This window comes from Tetrao urogallus, assembly GCF_951394365.1.
Source record: "Tetrao urogallus genome assembly, chromosome: 4".
Lineage (NCBI taxonomy): Eukaryota > Metazoa > Chordata > Aves > Galliformes > Phasianidae > Tetrao > Tetrao urogallus.
In genome coordinates, this window is record NC_136817.1 from 68,378,810 (window position 1) to 68,401,074 (window position 22,265).

General features: G+C 43.6%; 1 protein-coding gene across 1 annotated transcript; it reads right to left on the reverse strand.

The window, feature by feature from the left end:
• Positions 1 to 1,122: 1,122 nt before the first annotated feature.
• Positions 1,123 to 21,814, reverse strand: SMOX (spermine oxidase; the record flags this gene model as incomplete). The annotated part of the gene is made up of 6 exons (XM_079534565.1): positions 1,123 to 1,260; positions 2,496 to 2,656; positions 7,228 to 7,927; positions 10,418 to 10,591; positions 17,200 to 17,426; positions 21,607 to 21,814. 6 exons carry the CDS (start codon positions 21,812 to 21,814, stop codon positions 1,123 to 1,125), a joined length of 1,608 nt encoding a protein of 535 aa, XP_079390691.1.
• Between the last annotated feature and the right edge of the window lie 451 nt (positions 21,815 to 22,265).

Genomic DNA, 22,265 nt, shown 5'->3' on the forward strand with positions numbered 1-22,265 from the left:
CCACCGAGGCTCACTGCTGCATACCTTGAGACGTGGGCCTACAGCAACTCACCTTGACTGAGGACATGGCTTAGTGGGCATGGCGCAACAGCTGGACTTGTTGATCTTAGGCAAAAGTATTAAAAAAACTCTGACCAGACAGAGTTTCTCAGATTTGTGTAAATCATTGTGGATCCACCAACTTATATGTAACCCCAAAGACTTTAAGTTCTTGACAGAGAGAGTGGTGAGGTGCTGGAACAGCTGCCCAGAGAGGCTGTGGATGCCCTGTCCATCCCTGGAGGTGTTCAAGGCCAGGTTGTTTGGGGCCCTGGGCAGCCTGGGCTGCTATGAAATGAGGAGGTTGGTGGCTTGTGGCAGGGGGTTGGAACGTGATGATCCTTGGGCTTCCTTCCAACCCAAGCCAGTATATGATTCTATGACTCTATGACAAGGCATAGGTTAAGACTATCCCCAAAGAATTTCCACACGAAACTACAGAAAGGTTTCCACGAAGGCCCACAGCAGCTGACAGGCAGATGACACTGAGTTAAATACACAGTGATGCAGAGGGATCTCAGTGCTGACCTACATAAGGCAAACGACAATGTCTCTAAGGCACAATTCCTTGAACACATATCAATCAACTGATACACAAAATCATTCTCAAGATCTCCCTACTCCAAATTTTGTAGATAGGAAGAAAACCTCTGTTTTTGACATCACTGAAAAAACACGTGATAACTTACTGAGATGACTATCCAGAAAGCACCGAATCATGCAGTCTTTTTATTACAACATTTATTTTAGTATAGAAGGCACTTACAATACAGAAAGGAAAAAAATGATAGGCACTGAAAGTGCAGTTAGAATTAAAATGACAACAGTTCAACAGACAAAAAGAGCACCCTTCCCTGTTAACAATACAGCACACAGAAATGAAGCTATTGATGACCAGGCTTTTAAAACAGGGCTTGTTTTTTTTTTTTTCTTTTTTCTGTTTTTAATAGGAAAAGATAAAGGCTGTTCTACTGTGAACTGAAATAAAAATAAAATAACAGTAATAAAAAAAAAAAAAGGAATCTCCTCCACACACCTGGAAAATGAATGGGGAGTTGGTGGTGGTTGCAAACATGGGGCCTTTTAGCTCCGGCACTGCAGGAGGTCCTGGTACATCTCAATGAGGTGAGCAGCCTCTCTCTGCCCAGAAAGCACAGCACCGTGGGTAGTGGAATAATACTTCCTGTGAGTGGCCTCCCCTGAAAACATCACCTGCATCGGCTGGAGGGGATAAGAAAAGTGGGAAAGCTCAGCAGAGCTTACTGAAAAGTACGCAAGAGGCAAAAAGGAGATGATATTTTTGTGCCCTCCCGCATCCCCCATGAGCTGATATGCTATAGGTGTTCATAGGTGGCTACTGAAGCCCCAGTGTAGCGTGGGACAGGCATAGCACATCTGGGAGCATGCAGCTAACCCTTTCTGGAGTGCCTGCATGTGGTTTTTGGCAGAGCTGCGGCACCATCCCAGCTCCCACAGCCTCAAACAAAGCTGCACAAGTCACTGAGCATCCAACTTCTGTGCTTTCTGTCCTCTTTGCTTCCCCCAAATCACACCTCAGACTTCTGGACATTAAAGATTTATTTGGGAATTGCAACTTTGGAAGGAAAGGCAGCCACATCTCAAAACCCACAGGGTGAAACAGCGCCTTCTCTCTCACATCAATAGTTCAGTGCTGGGTAAAATTGCTCCTCGCTCACTTTTGAGGATTTCAGATCCCACTCTTCCTCAAGAATGAATGCGAAAGGTTCCTAAAGCTTCTGCTGTCTTTTTTAATAGATTTCCATGCTGACCAAAATTACATGGTGGCTCTGGGTGCTTGTATGGCTGTTTGGAGGCTGCATATCCATCAGACATGGTCTCTGGATTTGGATGGGGTGAGTTTGGATTAATTTATTATTGCTTATAAATTGAGCTGCAGTAATAATCTCCATGTGTGCTCTCATTCTCTTTAAGAAAGTGAAGACAATATCTGGGGAACAAATCTCTCTGTCCCCTGCCAATGCACGAGTCCCTCAGCCAAGGACTGGATTTCCATTACCCTCTCCTGCCAAAACATGAGGATTTCCTAATATGCTCCTCTGAAATATTAAGACCTAGCCATTAGCAGGGGTTATGCACTTAATGCTGTATATTCTGTGTATGCTTTAAATCAGAATAACTTTTCCTAAGGAGCTCTGAACAAGCTAATGATCCCAATCACAATTGCAGAAGCCACTTGGAAGCTCAGCTCTTGGTACTTCTTTGGGAGAGGTAGGAATCCCAAGGTGTTGGGATTCCAGTCACTAAGGAGGTAAAATCCTACATCCATCATTTGTCCAGATGGGTATGTATAAAAACATGGAAAACACACTACTGAAGGCCCCAGAATCTCTCTCTTTCAATCTGCCTCCCAGAAAACCCACTGCCCAGTGTCCTATTAGTCTTCTCCTCACTCAGCTGATGCGGGCCATACTTACAGTAGTTTTGGAGCTCTCAGCATAAGGCAGTGGCTTAGCAAGTTTCTCCACGTCGGCCCCGCTAGACCCAACTTGGGTATAGGAGTAGGATCCACGGAAATTGGGATTGCTGCCCCAGGAGGACCGCAGGATCCGACGAGGTTTTGGAATGTTTGGATTCCCTGGATGGAAGGCAAGAGGAGAGAAAAAGTGAGCCTGCATTCAAGAGAAAACATCTGTGCAAGTTGTGAGTGGCTTGTATTCAAAACACATCCTGGCAGAGCCTACAGGCTACATGGAAGAGAACCTCAACCAGATCTCCTTTCTAACGCTATGTTCCAGGTATCTAAATAACAGAAACAGCATCCCTCTTAACTCCAGTCATCCACTCACAGCCTCGCATTTTAGGAAAGATTGTTAAAACATACAGAAGAGATTTGGAAGCTCCAGAGAACCCAGGACACATTCTAGGTGAAAATATACAGCATTCCCCGCTTTCATTCAGCTTCTAGACCCTGGTGGTGATCAAGCAATTCATCTCACCTAGTTTTAGGTATCTAACTGGGTGCCCACTCTAAACTGGATGACAAAGTAGTCTCATAAGAGACACTCCTCCAAAAAGAACAGTAATAAGATGAGAAGGCAAATCCTCATTATGCAGGTGCATAGGTAAGCCTGTCAGAAAGTTCTCAAAGCCTGTATTACTCACTCTAACTGCTACTCAGTCACCACCCCAAAACAAATCTAAACTCCAGCAGTCCCATTCTGTGGGATGCACGTGGCATGGAAAGGAGAATGATGCTGGGAGGAGGGTTTCTAGATTGCTGTAAGATGTCAGTGTGGATGCAGGACATGGAGGCGAGGGTAGCTGAGAGGAAAAATTCTAAGAGGCAAAGTGACTGAGAGTTGTCACAGCTTACACAGCTCCTGTGGCTGCTTCAGGCCCTGGCTTGGTAACATTTCAACATGCTCAGCCTAGCACAAAGACTATCCAAACTCTGCTTTCTTCATAACAGCTTAGAGTGGGAGATGCCCAGCTCTAAAGATTAGTGCTACTTAGTTCTACTAAACAGTCATTGCCTTTAATTCCTTAAAATCAGGAGCAAATCATTGCCATGGTTCAGCTACCACTTTCTGGAGTACGATGCGTCTACCAGAATGATGAAATATAAGGCTGAAGCACAGCAAAGGCACCTGGGTGGCTTGCTGCTGTACTCTGTGAACACTTTCTAACCACTAATACACAGATCAAAATATGGCACAGACTAGCAAACAAACACACCCTACAAACAAAATACACCCTATAAATGAATGTTGTTTCAGGACTGAGCATAACAAAGGCTCCAAAACACGCTCCTCCAAGAATCATCAAAGCGAGAATGCCTGGGATGGAAGTGAGAAGCCCAAGGGAGTCTGAGAATAGGGAGCTCTCAGATGCGTCAAGGAAATAAGTTATCTTGTTTTATTTTGAAGGGCTGTGGGAAAGCTCAGGAGAATACACCACAAACACCATGAGAGGACACAACAGCAAGCAGTCATCCATCGTGCTGCATTACAAGAAACAATCACACAAGTGAAAGGAGTCTCTGCAGTGGGCTGATGATGCTTCTCCTGCATGTTCTTATATTCATTCCACTGCCAATGTAGAGTCAACATGTAAAGCATGCCAATAGAAAGATAGAATCATAAAATACCCAAGTTGAAATGGACCCAGAAGGATCACCAAGTCCAACTCCCGGCTCCACAAAAGACCAAAGAAACATCAAGTTTCTACTAATGTAGAAATACTACAAGCAGTGAGATGATGGCTTGTTTGATAAGGCCACATATTTGAAAGACTGAAATTTGTTAACAAAATAATTTTGGAGTCATCAGCTCAATTAACAGTGGTATAAATCCTGTAATATTTGATAGAATAGTCATTCGAACCGGTAAAAGCAACAGCTTTGCATCTCTCTTGTGTTTCCCATGGATGATCGTGTGCCACATACACACAGAAGCAAACACCAGCCTTCCCAGGAGGAAATTATTCTTCACATAGCCCCTTCCATCACAAGGGAAACCACAGCACGGCAACACGAAGCACATAGATCTATCTGCCAGCACAGACCTAAGGAGCCCTGGGTACTTTATATGGCAGCTGTGTAGAAGAGAAGCCAATCTCCTTCCTCAGCACCACACTGTGTGGTGCAGACAGCTCTCCTGAGATCCCCTAAGGTTTTCCTTTAAGGTTCTCCAGCACATCAGACGTGATGCAAATGTCTCCTGTTAAACCTCTTGTGCTGCTGTTTGCAACACAGAAACTACAAAGACTGGCAGATTCTTTCAAGGAATATATTTAATTGGGCTTTTTCAATCTGCTTTTAAATAGATGGATAAATATGGTGCCTTTGCCTACAGACAAAAGTAACAACCAGCACAGATGTGGAAACTTGTAAGAACTGAGCACTCATTCACTGTCCAATCAGAGATAAAATGTCTGAAAAAAGAAATCAGCCTTCGCTAAAATAGGACACATTTTTTATGCCACTGAGTCCCATTTGTGAAGCTATGGAAGGTAAATTCACATGCTTCCAACAGTCCTCTCTTCATTCTGCACATTCACTGGTTATGGGACTGATTAGGAGAAAATGAAGCATCACAGAATCAACATATACCTATCAGTTGAGACACCCAAACTTTGATTATCTGCCAGCAGAGCATCTAAAATCCCATCAATGTTACAGAGATAGGTGGTACTATCCCTATACATCAGCATCCACAGACAGCAAAGGGACATCAGGACATCCTAGATATCACACAGTATGGCACAGCACTGAAAAGAGATCCATTGCCTTTTGGAGAAATAGCAGGAGCACAGGCAGGACTCCTCAGGGCATCTCCAGCCTAAGCTTGGCAACTCAGAGGGAGCAGGCCTGCAATTATACCTTCTGGCATCTAATGCTCAGAGCTTAGCCAACAAAGAAAGCAAAGAGCAAGACTAGTAATTGTCTGGAGGCATCCCATTTAATCAGCTCTACAGGAGCCTGCAGCCTTCTGTCATCCAGTTGTGAAGAGCTCTGACTGCCAATGGTTCTGAGGCTAGAACAATCCCAAATGTTTTTTTACCAGCAAAGCCAGATAAGCCCCAGCACTAACCTGCAAGTGAAATTTAAGGTCACAAAGGTATGTTATCTTCTCTTAGAGAGAAATACTCAGCATAATATAACACTCTAAAAGAATGGATTGACCGTAGGGCATGTCCAACACCCTCTGAAGCCAATGGAAAGGGCTCCACAAGCAACAGACCAAGGAAGATCTGAACTACCTCACAGAAGAGCCTCTCTTTCCACCCTGAGGAGCAAAGTTAAAATTAGGAACCCAAACAATTATCCCCAAAAAACTCACAGGTGGGCTTTTGTTGTTGTTTTGTTTGTTTGCTTGCTTGGAAAAAAAGTGGAACAAGTCATGCTAATAATGGGTGATTCAAGGACAGGCTGGAGACTTTTGCAGTCTTAAGCACAAAATGTTCACTGCAGGGCGAAGCTCAGTAATATTCCATGCGAATTTCTCCAGGGTTAGATAACCCAGGATTGGAGGTTGAGATGGAAATCATTCAGCTGAAGAGTCTGATGGACAGTGACCAGGTGCAGCATCAGCTGGAACAGCAACTGTAGCACGTACCAATGATTCAGTGCCAACCTATTTCCATTCCAGGAGGAAGAGAAGAACATCCAACACACACAAAACAATAACAGCAAAGGAGCACAACAAGGAAGAGGGAGAATAGGAGTATACTCCCATCGGCCAAATTAATACAAAGCCAAGGAATCAACTCTCTTAGATAAATTGAGATGAAAAAGGTGATTTAAGTGAGAAGAGCTGCAGCAAACAAGGTTGTTTATACTCTCAGGGAGACGTCAGCACTAGAACTTGGCTTTAAAACCTCCTGCTGTGCTTCCACAGAGCAGCAGCTGGCCTGCTGAAGTCAAGAGGAATGAAGGCATGTGTGTACTGCTACTGTGACGTGACGTAGGGATACCCAACACCACTGAAAACAAACAGCTCAGGAAACAGAAGCTACAGAACCACAGGGCGATCATCCATCACGGATGTATCACTGAGAAGAATGAGCCAAGGATTCAGTTTTGGTCCCTGCAATGGAGTTTGTGAAAACAAAGTCTAGCCAATGTTTTCTAAAGAGAGTACTAAAATGGTCAGTGATCAGCTATGCAGGCAGTCCTCAGCTTCCAGGTCCCCTTCTGTAGATCTCTGCCCTGACAGCAGCAAATGGTCTGTAAATGCAGGGGAAAGCTACACTCGTGAAGGCAAATTTCTTCAATTAACTAGAGATCGTGGACAAGAGGTAGGGCTGGAAACTCACTGGGTGTTGAGATTTGGGTAGCATGAGCTAACAGATATAAATAGGTTAAGTGGGGGACTTGTTTCTAGAATAAAACATATCTAATCTTGAAGGACGCTGCTCTTACAAATACTTACAATTTGTGATTAAACAAAGCAGAGGATGTGGAATCTTCAAGCACTTCAGTCCACCACTTCCTGAGCTGGTTATCAGCCCCTCTGTATAAATAGCTTCCAGGCACACCCAAGCAGGAGCTATGCTGGAAGCACTTACCCAACCCAAGCAGAGCAACATAAGATGCCAAAGAACTAAAAATTACTCTAGCACACTTCCTTCCTAATGGTTATTCAACACCCAACCCCCATTCTCCCACTCTTCTCCACTCACCCAATGAACCAGGGCATGGCTGACCTGTAAATTTCCGTAGCATTTCGGTGCAGGTTTCAGCCACAGTTTCATCATCGCACTTCTCCATGATCAAAGCCTCTTCTCCACAGATCCAGCCGCTCAGCACGTGGCCGTACCGCTCAGGTGGGTAGAGTACATCGAAGCTGCAGATCTTCTTGTACCACAGCTCCTCGGGGTAAGTCAAGCTCTCGCTCTCCGCCTCATCTTCCCAGACAAATTGGATGCTGTTGCATTCAGAACTCCAGAAAGGCTCTTCGAACTCAAGGAAAATCTTGTCAGTGGTATTGATGCCCAGTTTCTCAATGGCCATCACCTTCTCCTCGGGCAAGCGGGGATGGAACAGGCTCTCGTGGCGTTTCTTCAAGACTCCCAGGGACACGGTCACAATGACGTGGTCAGCTGGGATAAACTCACAGTCCTCGCACTCCACGAAGACATTGGAGCCCTTGTCCTCCTCAGGGAGGTCACTGTTGTGGTCAGCCACTCTCTCAATCTCCTTGCTGACCGACTGGTTCCAGTGGATGCATTTGACCGGCTTGCGGAGCTGAATGACAGATTCAGGAATGGAACGGGCTAAAATCTCCACGATTTTAATGAAACCACATGGAATGATGTGATGAGCCCCAGGGATCTCCGTCCATTCCCCAAATTCGCTGAGCGAGACCTCATCCATGCTGTGGGAGCTGCTCTCACAACTCTCTACCTAAGGAAAAGCAACACAGAAGCAACGTTGTTTGCCACAGAGCAACTCACTTTGCAAGGGCAAAAAGCAGATGCTTAAGCTGGGAATCCTGAATCCCTCTCTTAAAGCGCATTATTGTCACTAGTAAAAAAGTGTTCTGCAAGACCTGATGAAATCTGTCCCTTAACCTTAGTTAAGGTTAACTTAAGGTTACTTCTTAAGTAAGAAGTTAAGAAGTTAACTTCTCTAGTTAGAGAAACCACTTTGTTATGTCACAATCTGCACTGGCCTTGGTTGCATTGGCCACAGTTCCATCAGCCATGGTTAAGAGATGATGTGTCTTCTTCTGATGACACTGGGTTACAGTTCTGACTGTCTCCTAGCATTAAAAAACCACAGCCCTGTCCAGGACTCGCTGTTTGGCACTCCCACAACAGAAGCTGGAGCTGTGTTAATCGGATGCTCTTCCCCATGTTAATAAACGGCCTCTTGAAGAGCCAGGAAAAAAATTTGGCAGCTATTTCTGCTGTCTGCAGCTTTCAACATGCTGTCAGTCAGCAATCAGCACGCTAACTATCTGCAGGAGGTGGCAGGACCCAATACAGAAGGAACTAAAGGAGACAGGAAAGGCAGATGTCAAGATGTGAGACACCTGCAATTGGCTCTCTTGATGTGATTATCAAAGCTTTAGATCCACAACCTGTAGGTCAATGTTAGCAAGAGCATTAGATATAGATGCAGCTTGCATCAATCCCTCAAACAAAGGCAGAAATGTTTGGTTTGCCTCATGATAAGTTTCTAATAACAATGCATAGCACACAGTGATCCAAGAATCTTCAAATCACCATTATTCCCACATTGCAGTTCTTTAAGCATTTTAGATGAAGGGAACTTTACAGTTCCATGCCTTACCCTTTCACACATTTTCCAGGTGCTTCCACACTTTGAAGACTACCTTTGGAAGCCTGGAGCACCCTGATGCAGGGCAGGAATCTCCATGCTGGGCTAAGACATCATGCAAATAAGTCAGATAGCTTTTTAGGAAAAGGCTAAAGTTGCACTAAGTAGCTCACAGGCTGCTCCTGGGACTGTATCAAGATGGTTGCCCCAACCTGAACAATGCACAGGGAAGGATTAAGTAGGAACTGCCACTGGGCCACACTGCCAGCAGATATTGAAGATCTGTCCTCTGAGTCTGCTGTGCTTCTGCCCCATCCGTGCCACTCAGGGTCAGTACCGCTGACCTGTGCCCTGGGTCACACAGCAGAGCCACTCGTCTGGAGATGAGTGACTCATTATGGAGATAACAAACAGTAATGGCTGTTGGGTTATTTCAACCATGAAGGAAAAGGGCAAAACAGTTAACAGGGAGAAAAACAAGCAGCTACCAAGACCATGCTTCAGCTGAAATACTGGTTAATTCTCACTTTCTCAGCAGCCATTCTGATCTGAGAGCCTTAAGTCTCAGAAGCTTTATTGTTCTCAGGTGTTTACATGAGAAAAGATTTGCAAGGGCTGCAGAAAAGACTTTGGCTGTAGCAACCTGCAGAAGCCACAAATGCCACCACCAGAAGAAAAACACGAGTGCATCAAATGAATAATATCATCTGCACTGGTAAAACTGCATGAATAAAATAGTAAGTAACTAGTCATTAGGTAATGGAGCTGCCACTCTACACAAGTTCTTCATTTAGGATTCTGAGATATCAGGAAAGTTTTATGATGCCTGAGTTCAAATCTCAGCTTTATCACAGACCTCTTGGGTACTCTTTAAGTCTTTATCTCTGTTTCAGTTTTCCCACCTAATAACAGTGAATATCACATACTTACCCATGTGACAGAATGCTGCCTGGCTCCCCTGTCTCATTTCATAAGCCTTTAAGTCATTATAATTGAAAAAGGAATGACTGTTACACTTTACTTGTGGAGTGCTTGATGCAGCATTAACTCCTTGTCCCACAGAGATCTCATTTAGGCCAAGGCATCAAGGAGATAAAAGAACTAGGGAAGCCGTGAGGAAAGATGATTAGGACATTGGTTTATATAATCTGCCTTTGACTTTATTCCTTTACCTTTCAAAATGCTTTCCAGGGATTTCTTCAGCAAATTACTCACACCAGAGATACATTTCTTCTGGTCTCTGAGATATGGGCAGAGGCAGAAGGGGGTAAAAGATATTTGGTGGGATCATGGGGTGCCAAGTGTAAGGCACAAGACAACACATCACTAAAAGAAGATGGCAAAAGAGTAGCTCCAGGTGTAAGAAAACCTTAAATCCAACTAGAAGATTTAACATGACCTAGGAAATCCCATTCTAATTAAAAAGCTAGAAAGCTAAGAAAAAAAGCAACGAATGCATTGTTTCCTACAGCCCACTGTCTCAGCATATGTCTCAAGAGGAAAGGTTGTCCATATAAACAAAAACCTTCCCAACAGCAAGAGCCCACAGACAATGATTCCTCAGTGATGGGACAGCAGTAAAAACAATGAAACAATGATGTGTACACACACCTTAAGGTACTGCTGGATCATGGCTAGTTTCAACCTCTTGACAGCCTCTGTGTCATCTGGATCAGCCTTGACACGTTTCCGGACTACATCCCGTGTGAAGACACCCACACTATTCTGGCTCTCAGCATTGACTGGTTTACCTCGTTGGAAGAACTCCTGAGTCAGGTTATAGACCTGTAAGAGATGGGACAAGGAAAACGGACATTGTGATTCAAAACAGCATCCAAGCTCCCACGCAGGACGCTTTTTCCTCCATCCAAATCCAGCATGTTCAGGTTACCTTCCCTTGCCAACCTCTGAGATTTAGTTCATTGCACACCCTGCTCCAACACCACGTGTGACTGCACCCACAGCTGTGCTGGGTAGAAGGAAGGAAACAAGACTTCCCTCCAGGCAAAGACAAATGGCCTAAGATAATCACCCTTACTTGCCGGCAACAGCCTACTCACCATACTTCATTATTAAGTTAATATTAAGTGATTATTTATTGGAACATGTGTTTTCTATCACTTGCAGAGGAGCAGGTGACGTAGTCCATTCAAAGTCCTCTTCCACCTCTGTGTCCCAGGTGCAGTCCCAGATCCCTGACATTTTTCAGTCCTGGATTTCCACTGTATCAGCTACTTAAAAGCAAGAAAACAACCATCCACCTTGGCCACCTTCTTGTGGCTGTCCAGAATACGTCAATATTTCTGCCTCTTAAGACTCTCAGAAGAGCATGCAGTTGAATCACGGCTCTTCATCTCAATGGAAAAACTCTGAGGAATCTTTTAACAGAGGAAAGCTTTTAAAAAGTGCTTCCCAGAAGGGCAACTCATCCCATTACTGACTTGTTTGCCCAGAATGAGTCACTGTTGTCACCATCCCTGGAGGCTGGGGACATGGTTAGTGGGCATAGTGGTGATAGGTTGACTTGATGACTTTAGAGGCCTTTTCCAACTTTAATGATTCCATTCTCTCACTTACATCTCTGCTCAATTTTTCCCATCTAAGTTGGTTTCACTAAAACTCATCATTTTTCTTTGGAGACAGATGAATTAAGCAAACTGAAGGCTTCAGCTCATAAATAAGTGCTTGGCAGGCAGCTAGCTGTCCATCAAAGGCTCCAACAGCTTTTCATTGTCTACTGATACAGATAATTAATCATGTTCCAGCTTCCTTCACCTCAGTGCTCCTCAAAAGCTTGATTTCCCCTGGGGTTTTAGAAGTACTGTGAATTTCAGGAGGCAAAACGGAAGAATAATGAAGATGGGAAGGTGTTGAGAGAAAACATACAGGAGTGGCAGGAACAAGAGAGAGCAGGTCTGTGAGTAAATGGAGGAGAGAACAGATGAGGACAAGTAAAGAATGAGGAGAAAACTGACAACAAAAACATAGGGGAAAAAAGGGAAGATAAATTGTAAGAATAAGAAAAATGAGTAGAGGCGCTGAAGATAAGTGAGACTTGCAGACACTGAGACATTAAGGCTCTCCAAGGAGATTTCCAGGTGAGAAAGGTGAAGACCAATGCCCTTTACAAAACAAAGGCTTCCAGCAAAAGAAGGGGAATGGTATCTTGTCTATCTCCTAGAGACAGCAATAGAATTTGGCAGTTTCAGCCCCCCATTACTCTCAATCTACAGATTCCCAAGGCCCAGACCATCTCCAGCAAGTACAAGCTGCAAGGACCTTGAGTCAACGCAGCTCAGCTTCCATAAGCTGATTGCACACTATAAGCAGATAACACGTTCACAGGACAAGCAAAGCTGTGTTAAAATCCAGCTACCATTTGGCCAAAAGGATACGTGAGCCACGGGTATGTTTTTATTACTCTTCATTGCCCAACAGAGAAAAGAGCAGAAATGAGCAACTCATTGTGCTCACCAAGGAAAGCTGCTCCTATGGATGTCATCCCATCAATCAGATAATGAATGAGCATGATTGGCACCCAGATTTTATTTTTTTTTTTTTCCTCAGAATCCCTGTTATTTCAGTGCTGTTATCCATTATCAGGAAAGAAGCTTGATAATAGATGACAGCAAATCCCACGTCGAGACATCCTATATCTGGGTTCAGGCAGTACAATTAGCCCAAAAAGCACTACCAGCAGAAGCACAAGAAGTAGAATATCTCAAGCAGCTACACATTGTAGGCACATTTCATCCCTAGTTCTGAGGATTTACATTCAATCCTGAGGTTACATGGGATTGAAGATGAAATATTAAAATATGATCAGGTGTTAATGGAAAGGGTATGATCCTACAATGGTTTCACTTCTTCTGTCTCCTTTCTGACTTGCTTGGAAGCATCCAATAACAGGGGTCTCTGAAGGGAACGTGGGCTCTACCAAGGATGTCCCCTCTATTACCTACATGTGTTTATACGTCAGTGCTCACTTACCACAGGAAGAGGCAGTTTCTTAGGAAGAACAAATCTAAATAAAGAAGCTTCTCAGGGCTGAAGGAGGTCAGGAAAGCACATCCCAAGCCACACTTCTTCCTGTCAGCGCCAGTGATGATCCATAGCATTGCCTTTTCCTCACTTTGTTAAAAACTCAAGTGATTTAATCCCCGATCAGCCCTAGACCTTGATGGAAATAGGCTCATGTTGTTACTAGGCCAGACATCTGCCAGTGCAAAAGAAAGGCAGGGAAGGAACTCTGACTCTTGATGGCCCTTCGGTCCACCTCTCTAAATAACACAACATGCTGGAGCTTAATTGGAGATGGCACAAAGCCCAGCACAGGGTGGGGGTGTGAAGGGTGAAAAACTTTGTCATTCTTTGGCTGCATCCCTCCCCGGTGCACAGGAGAGAGATAACGAGGCCATTAATTAGCTGATTGTTAAAGAGAGAGTTCCTGAGAAGCAGACCATTAGGGACCATGGCCTAACTGAGAAGTCTAAGTAAAAATCTACTGCTGGCTAGTAGAATGCAAAACACATGGGCAAGCATAGTGCATTTAACTGAAGCTCACCACCTCCCTCCCATCCTTCACAAATACCTGGGAATTGGCAATAAATGCTTGTTTGCAGAGGAAAATGAGGACTAAATAGTGACAGAAGTGACCCATCTTAACTCTAAGATAGGCTGTCCTCAGTTACACTTTTCCCCATGCACAGACAGATACTCAAGCTGCATACATAACCCCGTCCTTCCCACTCCTGCCCCTTTTCTTTGTGGGTCACACATAAGGAAATAGAGTCCTGAACACTTCCCAGCCCCAGGCTCCCCAAATTATCCTATCCAGAGCAGAGAGAAAGATGGGAAGATCAAGAACATGTGGCATCACACCCTGGTGAACCAGCCAGTGGCACTGAAGGACATGCTTAGTGGGCATGGTGGTGATGGGTTGATGACTTGCTGATCTCAGAGCTCTTTTCCAGTCTTAATGATTTTATGATTCACTGCTGGTGCAAAACTTTTGCTCCTTTCTTTGAGGGCAAATGGACAACGACCCTGAGCAGTGCCAGTGCTGCACAGTGCAAGGTCTGAGACAGTCTTAAAACAACAGCTGTTCTCAGCTAAGACAGACTCTCATAGGAAACTTTCTGCTATTAAATGAAGATGGCTCAGCTTCCTTGTAACCAGATAGAGGCTTCTGTGAGGCACCCTTTCAGCTGTTAGAAATCCAGGCTACTGCAAACAAAAAGAAGCAAAACTCACATAGAAGCAGAAGCCAGCCAAAAAAGATTGGATAAGTGCCTGGAAAAAGCCTCAGCACTCTCCAAATGAATTAGCAAGGCTAAGCTGGAGATACTGGGATACACTGCTATTCACACAGGGGGAATTCAGTATGCAGAGGAAGACCTCACCTTGTTGGCTGCAGTCTCAGTGATCCCATATCTCCAAGTGAGACACTTGAGGGAGATCCTCTGTGCTTTGCACTCACTTGAATTTGGTATCCAAATGACAAAATAACTGAGACTAGAGAAATACACACGGAGAAGCAGAGGTGGAGGCACACACAAGAGCCTAGGCACAAGGCTGCAGCAAAAGGAGAGCAGTCTGAGAGCATGGGAAGCAAGCATGCTGTGCAGGGGAAGGCAAGCATCTGAAGCTGTGACAAATTTAGCCTCTGTCCATTCAGGACTACATTTTCCACTGTTAATGCCAGTGCTCCATCCCTGATTAAGCTTTGCATCTTTTTTTTTTTTTTTTTTTCCCTTCTCTTTTTTAAGTCAGGACAGCTTGTGTCAGTCACAGCCTTTGCTATATGAGTCTTTTCTACAGGGGGAGATGCAGCCTGAGAGATGATATTGGACCAAGGCTCCAAGAAAGGTCTGGGAGCTCCTATAAGGCAGAGCAGGAGCCTGACAACAGGGTTTGGTGATCTGTAAAATGATTGTTTGTGTTGGGCAACTTCACAGTATTCTAACACCTAGAATCCTACCTCCTAGAAGTGAAGAGTGGCAGAACTGAAGACCAAATTTCTACTGCTTCTTCCCAGCACCCATTTCATCACCAGAGAAAACAACAGGATATTGGGCAGCTGGGACCAAAAGGAAGTTGGAATGGACTCTTGCGAAAATGCAATTAAAAAAAAAAAAGAAAAGAAAAAAACAAAGAGTGGGGTAAGAAGGAGGAGAGGAAAAAAATAGAAAAGCACCAGGCTGACTCAGCACATGTAAACAGAAACATTCCCTGCATTTATGTCAGAGGAAAAGGTTCCCAAAGCCGCCTGCATACTGCACATGTTCCTGTCTTCCCCCTCACTGAGGCATTTGTATATACATACAGTCTTTTTAAGTGGTGATTTTCAGGTCACAGAAACCACTCTTCCTGATGGGTGCAGGGAAGAGCTCAGTCTGCCCTCTTTAACTCAGATTGTCCAATCTGACACCTTGGAACAAGAAGCTAAATAAAAACATGGGCTGCCCTGCAAGAAATTCGAGCACGCTTTGAGGGACTGAAGAGAAAGCAAAGCAGTCAGAGGCTGCCTGATGTCCTCTCCTTGGGTAAGCTGTCCCTCGTAAATTCTTTACTGTAGAGAGTAGCTGTAGACATTTTTACAGTTCATAAATGTGAAACCATTCTCTGTTTCCTAGCAATAAAGATATCCTGTGGCAACGATAAGCTAATTACACGCTGCATACAGAAGATTAACTTTAAATGTGTTGTTCTCTCATGTCACTGGCTGCCTCCTTTTTCTTGCTTTAAAAGGAAGGGCAGATTTAGCAAATTAATCATTTTTAAAACACTGACACATTGTTACAGCCTCTATCTTACTGACTGTATCTCAAAGCCAAGTAGCTCTCATCTTTGTAGTCCCTTTTCCTTTCAGAGTCAGCACCTGACACCCTCCCTTTGGTGGAGACTTTCTTAATCATCTCTGAGATAGGATGATCACTGAGCAGTGCAAGGAGTTGGTGGAGTTCCATTTACATAAGTAATGCTGCTCACTGAGGTATTTTCACTTACTTCCTCCTTCTCTTCGATTCTTATATGCTTTTAATTTTGCTCCACACATTTAACCCATCTTTCTTTCTGGCTGGTTGTGGTTCTGTTTTGACCCAGTAGTCTGAAAAAGCAGTTCAGATGAATTATCCCCACTTACATTTGTCCAGAATGATCTCCTTTCCATGCTGAATTACTAAATAATTCCATACTAAATTCCTAAGATTGCTAAATTCCCCCCATAATGAGGCTTCTTTGAAATTCCTATGACTTTTCTCTAAAACTGATATAATTCTGTGCCATCTCATCACAGATTGCAGTTTAGAGCCCCAGGATATATTACTAAAATTCTTTCCAAGTGAAAAATCCACATCCCTCCTCCACATTCAGTTCTTAATAATTCTTTACAGGCTACAGTGATTTTTCTCTTGGAGACTTTCTAAATTTTGATGGACAGATTTTTAAACAGAAACTATCCAAGGGTAATTCACCCTACTGTGTGTTTATCCATGCATCAGATGCTATGAAGTTCAGTCAGATGAAAATATGAAGGTTGTGGGCATGCCTACAGACTGATGAAAATAATAATGTTTGGCTGTGATTTGGATCACAACTGTGTTGCCCAGTTATATCAACGTAGAGTTGGTGATTCTTGTCTAAGAATTTAACACTGCCTTACAGCTTCTTCAGCAGAACTTAATCTTTCCATTAAACATTTATTTCCATTTCCATCTTGCAGTCTCCCTTTCAATATTTTTAGGTTCTGCATGTGTAATTGTGCGGGTTTTTTTCTCCTGTTTGGCTCTTCTACCACATCCTGAAGCCCTCTTCTGTTCAGTGTATATGAGGAGATCAGTAAACACTGAGCAAAAAAAAGTTAGAAAGACTTTAAACCAAAGCCAACGCTGGCCTGAATCTACAATAAAAGATGTCCCTTTCCTTCTGATGCAGGAAAACTTGCAATTCCTACGACACAGAGTTGACTTTGGCACACTGCACTGTACACTATGGTATTTATAACATCAATAAAATGTCACAGGGCTACAATGTTTAGCTGGTTGTTGCTAAGCTTTTGCATTCTGCTTTGTTTAGTAATTTGATCCCTCCTCTTACCCTTTTCATTAAGTAGCAACTTTCTAGAGCAGATGATTGGGTCTCCCCAGCAATCACTGGAAGCGATTAAATTGACGTCGTGGAAAAATTGTTCAACAACAACAGTAATCCCACACCAGAGACAAACGGGTTCTGCTTAAGATGATGAGCAAAAACTTGGGGTTGATTTTTTGAAAAGAAATTCAAGACATTACTGGATTTCTACCTCTGTAGAAATAGCAAAGGCTCCCAGTGTTTCATGCAGAACTACAAGCTCACCTAGTAGTACATAGTACAAGCTCACATTGAATACCAACCTCGTTGTATAAATCACTGAATTCTTCAACCACATCTTTTGGGATCCTCTGCCCGTTGTTGGTAAGATGATAAGCCACCCCATTCTTGGAGTAAAGACTGATCCGGCCAACGCTTCTCTCACCATCAGTAGTCTCTTCAAGTAAACCATTGTCTTCTGCTAGATGATAGACTGGGTTTCCATGTGAACCATGAATCCACGTAGCTCCCAGTTCAAAAGTGGCGTGCCCTGCAGGACAGTAAATAAAGCACACCAGTTTTGGAAGCACATTTTTTTGAAAGCATGAAGGGATGCTTCCAACAAAGATACATTACAGTGACACTCCTCTGATACTTAAGGTGAAATACAGAATCCTTTAGGTTCCCAGTTCTTACCATCATTGGTTGTCAGCTGCTCTAACTTTGCTACCCGGCCTGTCTAAATCATCTCCCCTAATCCTAAAACCTAAGAACACAACTGAACAGCAGGGGATGTACTGCTCGTGTTGAAGTTTAAGCTGTGTGAAGAGCTGGGGAGGGAGAAAAAGAAAAGAGCTGTAAGGAGCCACGCTGCAACACTGCAAGATATGAGGACACATAAGAAGATGGTTACATAATACAGAAAGAGAATCAAAGAATCATTAAGATTGGAAAAGACCTCTAAAATCATCAAGTTCAACCATCAACACATACCACCATGCCCAAGTATGAGAGAAAGTGCATGTATAGGTTACTTTCAGGTACCTGCTGTACTCTAAGGAGGGGATAGAAGCCCAAACACATGGAGAAAAAGCAACGACAGCAGGGAGCAGGAAGAAAAACTGGACTGCCTTGAGACAGCAAGACTGATCCACAAACTGAACCCATTCCCATAATTAAAAATGAAAGTTATTTACAAATACGGTTTGTGTTACAGTTGGTTAATACTCAGACTAAATGAAATAGAAAAATGCATTTCCATTCCCCAAATGAGGGAACACATCCCATTTTACTACCGATTCCCTTGAAAATTTCTATCAGGTTCTTTATAAGCTGCAGGTTAAGCATCAAACACATTTTGCCTTCAGCACTGCTAGCAAAACAGAAAGAGTTTGGTCAGTCCCACTGTCCTCCTTTCCTTATGACTAACAGAGTCTGAACCAGCATTGGGCTGATGGCACAGGACAGTGTTCAGCAGCTGGAAGGAGGTGCTGAAAATAAGCTGAGGTCATGTCTCTTACCCACATTTCTACAGATTCTCAGAAGTCCTGCAGCAAAGTTTAACAGAGCAGCGTCCCAGGCAACAGCACACTGTGCAGCTCACTCTGCAAAGGTGTGCAAATGCCTCATTAAGTGGGATGCTAATAGGATCCGGCTCGATAAAGGAAGGATCAGGCAGTTAGCAGTCATCAGATACTGTTTAAGATGTAAATTGATGCTCAGCTAGAAAGCCACTGCAGCACCACACTCACGCAGTCAAGTTTAATAGATGAAAGCTTCAAGAAATGTGGCTGAGGCATTGCCTCAAAGAGAAACTCTACATATAATCTCATTTTTCTGAGCAGAAACAGCCTTGTCATTGAACAGCACAACTTTCCTTCAGAATACACATCAGAAGACTTGAGTGCTACATGTTCCTTATGTGCATCCTTATGTGTGTCTTACGTGCTCCTATCACAAAGTGTGGGGTTCGGAGCGTGCAGCATCCAGGCACAGAGATGAATACTGAAGACACTGCAAATCCTAACACAGTCCCTGCACACCCAGCCTGGTGGAAACGACTGCTGCACATTGGCAGCCAAAGGTACAAAGCTCATAAATATTGCATGTGGCAGTCACCTCATTAAGGCAATCCTCCTGCGAGTCATCACATGCCAGATCAGTAGCAGGAATAGTGCCTGCTGCGTTATGTCAGGAGCTTGCTCTCTGCAGCACTAACAATCTTCCTGCATGGAGCTCTCATTTATGGGGGCATCTGAGCTTTGAAAGAAGATTGGTGCTCAGTTGCATGAATGATGCACTGCTATTTTCAGTAGTTGCACGGAATATCATCAAATACCAACACATTGAAAATAGTCATTCTTGCCTGTGGGACTTAGAAAGGCACAATCATCTCCAAGTGGATAAGCTAGTCGTTACCTAATGTAAGTTACATGAGCAATTATTTAAAAGTGTCACATTAAAGAACACATTTTTTAAGCAGAGAAAGTTAATTTATAGAAGATTTTTTGTTTCAATCTACTTGGAATGAATCCATCCATACAACAAAAATAAAGTCTACTTCCTACTCTGCAAATGAGATTACCGAGACACAAGCAGCAGTCAAAACAGGCCTGTGCACAACAATACACCAGAGCAGCAGCTTTCCAAAGGAATGCACAGATTGCATATCAAGCCTTCTGACTACGCACAGGAACTCTCCCATTTCCCTTTGAAGCCCTGACTATTCCTTACGTATCCTGTGGTGAAATATCTGCAGTGGGGACAGATGTCATGGTTCGTGTACAACAAACACACAGTCCAGAAACAGAAACCCTCTGCCTCACCTGTCCTAGAGGGTTCCCCTGTTCTGCTGAAGATTTAAAGCAGATCTTCAGGCAAGGAGTGGCTAGGGAAGTGTAACATTTAAATGCTGTTCAGACAGATGCAGATCAAAGTAGTCACATGTTGAAGACCCAGAATAACCACTTTTGTAACCATTTTTGGAAGTTTTAGGCAATTCAGAAAAATGAGCAGGTCTTGCATGCCCCAGGTGCAATCTTGCTGTTTGGAGCAGTGTGGAATGGAAAAAAAAAATAGAACTCAAGATTATACTGACCTTTTGCCTTGTATCAGCAAAGAGGGAGGTTGTGGGCACTGCTGCTGCTGAAGAGTTCACCACTCAACATAGCTCCAAAATCATTTAGCTAAAGGGAATGTGAATCTGTAAAGCATGCAAGGGGCCAGGACATGCTCCCACCATGGGAAAAAATTGCATACAGTCAATCCCTGAACAATATAATCTTGGTAACTTGAAAAAGATCACTTGAGTTGGAAGGGAGCTTTAAAGATCCACTGTCTCTCTTTTGCAATGAACACAGCTTCACCAGGTGCCCAGAGACCCATCGTGCTTGACCTTGAGAATCTCCAGGAATGCCTCACATTAGTTAAAGTGATTACCAAGTGGAAGTAGGTTTCCAAGCAAAGATAAAGAGATGATGAGTAACTGATGAAGGTATCCAAAGAAAGAACAGCTCTCCGTACTAGTAGCACAGAATTATTTCACAGGTGCACTGACAAAATTATATATTGTTCCCTGAAGATTTCAGATCTTGACACTTCCCTCCTCTTGCAGACACGATCCAGGATATTTTTAATACAGTGCATTGTGTGTAGAGGACACACTTCCCATTTTAAGCTCTATGCCAAGTCTCAGCAGAACGTAAAGTGCCCTATTCAAACCCTGGAAATCAGATTTGCCTTTTTATTCATTTCCCTTCTAAAAGTTCATAGGACATCACTGTTTATTTATTGTGATGAGTTTATAGAGTAAAATATAGAAAGTGATGTTAGATTAAAAAAAAAAAGAGGCCAGCAAGAGGCCAAATCTAATAAATATACAATGATATCAAAAACTGAGTTAACTGAAATAAGGATGGCAGTTCAGTAGAAGCAAAGAGTTTTTTGCTCTTGAGAACAGACAGGCAATGCCCTCCTAGATACCAAGGGAAAGCTTCACTGACTACTGAGCTGCAAAGGGCTACACATATCATATCATATCACATCATATCATACCATACTATGGAATGGCCTGGGTTGAAAAGGTCCTCAAAGATCATCTAGTTTCAACCCCCCTGCCGTGGGCAGGGTCACTAACCACTAGACCAGCTTGTTCCACTACTTTGCATTTGGAGATTTTACAAGCCTTCCTAACTGACTTGAGAAAGGAAGCCACAGAGGTAGGAAAGTAGGAAGCCAGTATGAAAGGATACACTGAAGAGGGCTTTCCAGCAGCCTGATTCGCAGGGAGCAGTTCTAGGGAAAATAATGGGGCTATCAGTGAAACAGAACAGCACTGAGCTTGCCCCTTTGCTGCGATGTAAGTCACAGAGAAAGAGACTACCTGGAAGATTTACTGATTGCTTCTAGTCAGCAGTCAAGCTGAAAACAGTGGTGCAAGCTGTCCTTTACAGTTATTTAATCATAGAGCTGCTTTTATAGAGTGAGTGTTATCATCAGTAAGACCTTCATGTACAGAAACATGGTCCATTTTGGAGCAGCCCTCCCTTGCAAGACAAAGGTAAGCACACTCATACCAACTCATTCACCCTGCAAGGAGCCCAAGATGCACATGCCAAGAAACCTTTTGCAAGTTTCGTCAAATTAACTTCATAACAAAACAAAAACCTGCCAACATTAAAAAAAAAGAGAGCCCAATGGATGACTAATTCCCCTCGAAACACAGCTCTTACCAAGTTTCACACTTTGGACGCGGCCTCCAATTCGATCGGTCGCCTCAAGGATAGTTACATCCGTGAAACCGCTTTCCAAGAGCGCTTTTGCTGCGGACAGGCCTGCAAGCCCAGCACCAATAACTACTATTCGAGGCTGTCGTTTTCTCCGTAGGCCACTACTAAGAGGATCATCCGTGCTGTCTCCAGATATTTCACAACTTTGCATGCCGTCCAAGCTCTCTTTCTAAGGAACCTAGGGAAAAAGCAGAGAAGCGCGTTGAAGGAACTCGGCTCAGTGATATCCTCATCAAAATCTCAAAGAACTCTGCAAAAAGAAAAGTCCAGCAGGAGAGATAGTGAACTTGGGATGTATAAGAAGGATAACTGAGGTCAAATTGGGTTGCAACAGCCTTTTGGACTGGAGCAGGCTACTGGAAACTGGAGAAATCCCCACCCTCCATTGCCATGCAGACTATTTCCAGTGAAGCCAAAGGATTTTCAAACTCCCATCTCTTAATATAACCTTTAGAAGTGGCAATTTTGTGGTAAAGACTTTAAAAGAATGAATGAGAAAACCACATACCCACTGCTGACATGCTCCACAGCACACTAATGAAGCTTCACTTTGCCTCTGTGGCAACCACAAAGCACCAGCTTCAGATCACATAACGACGGGA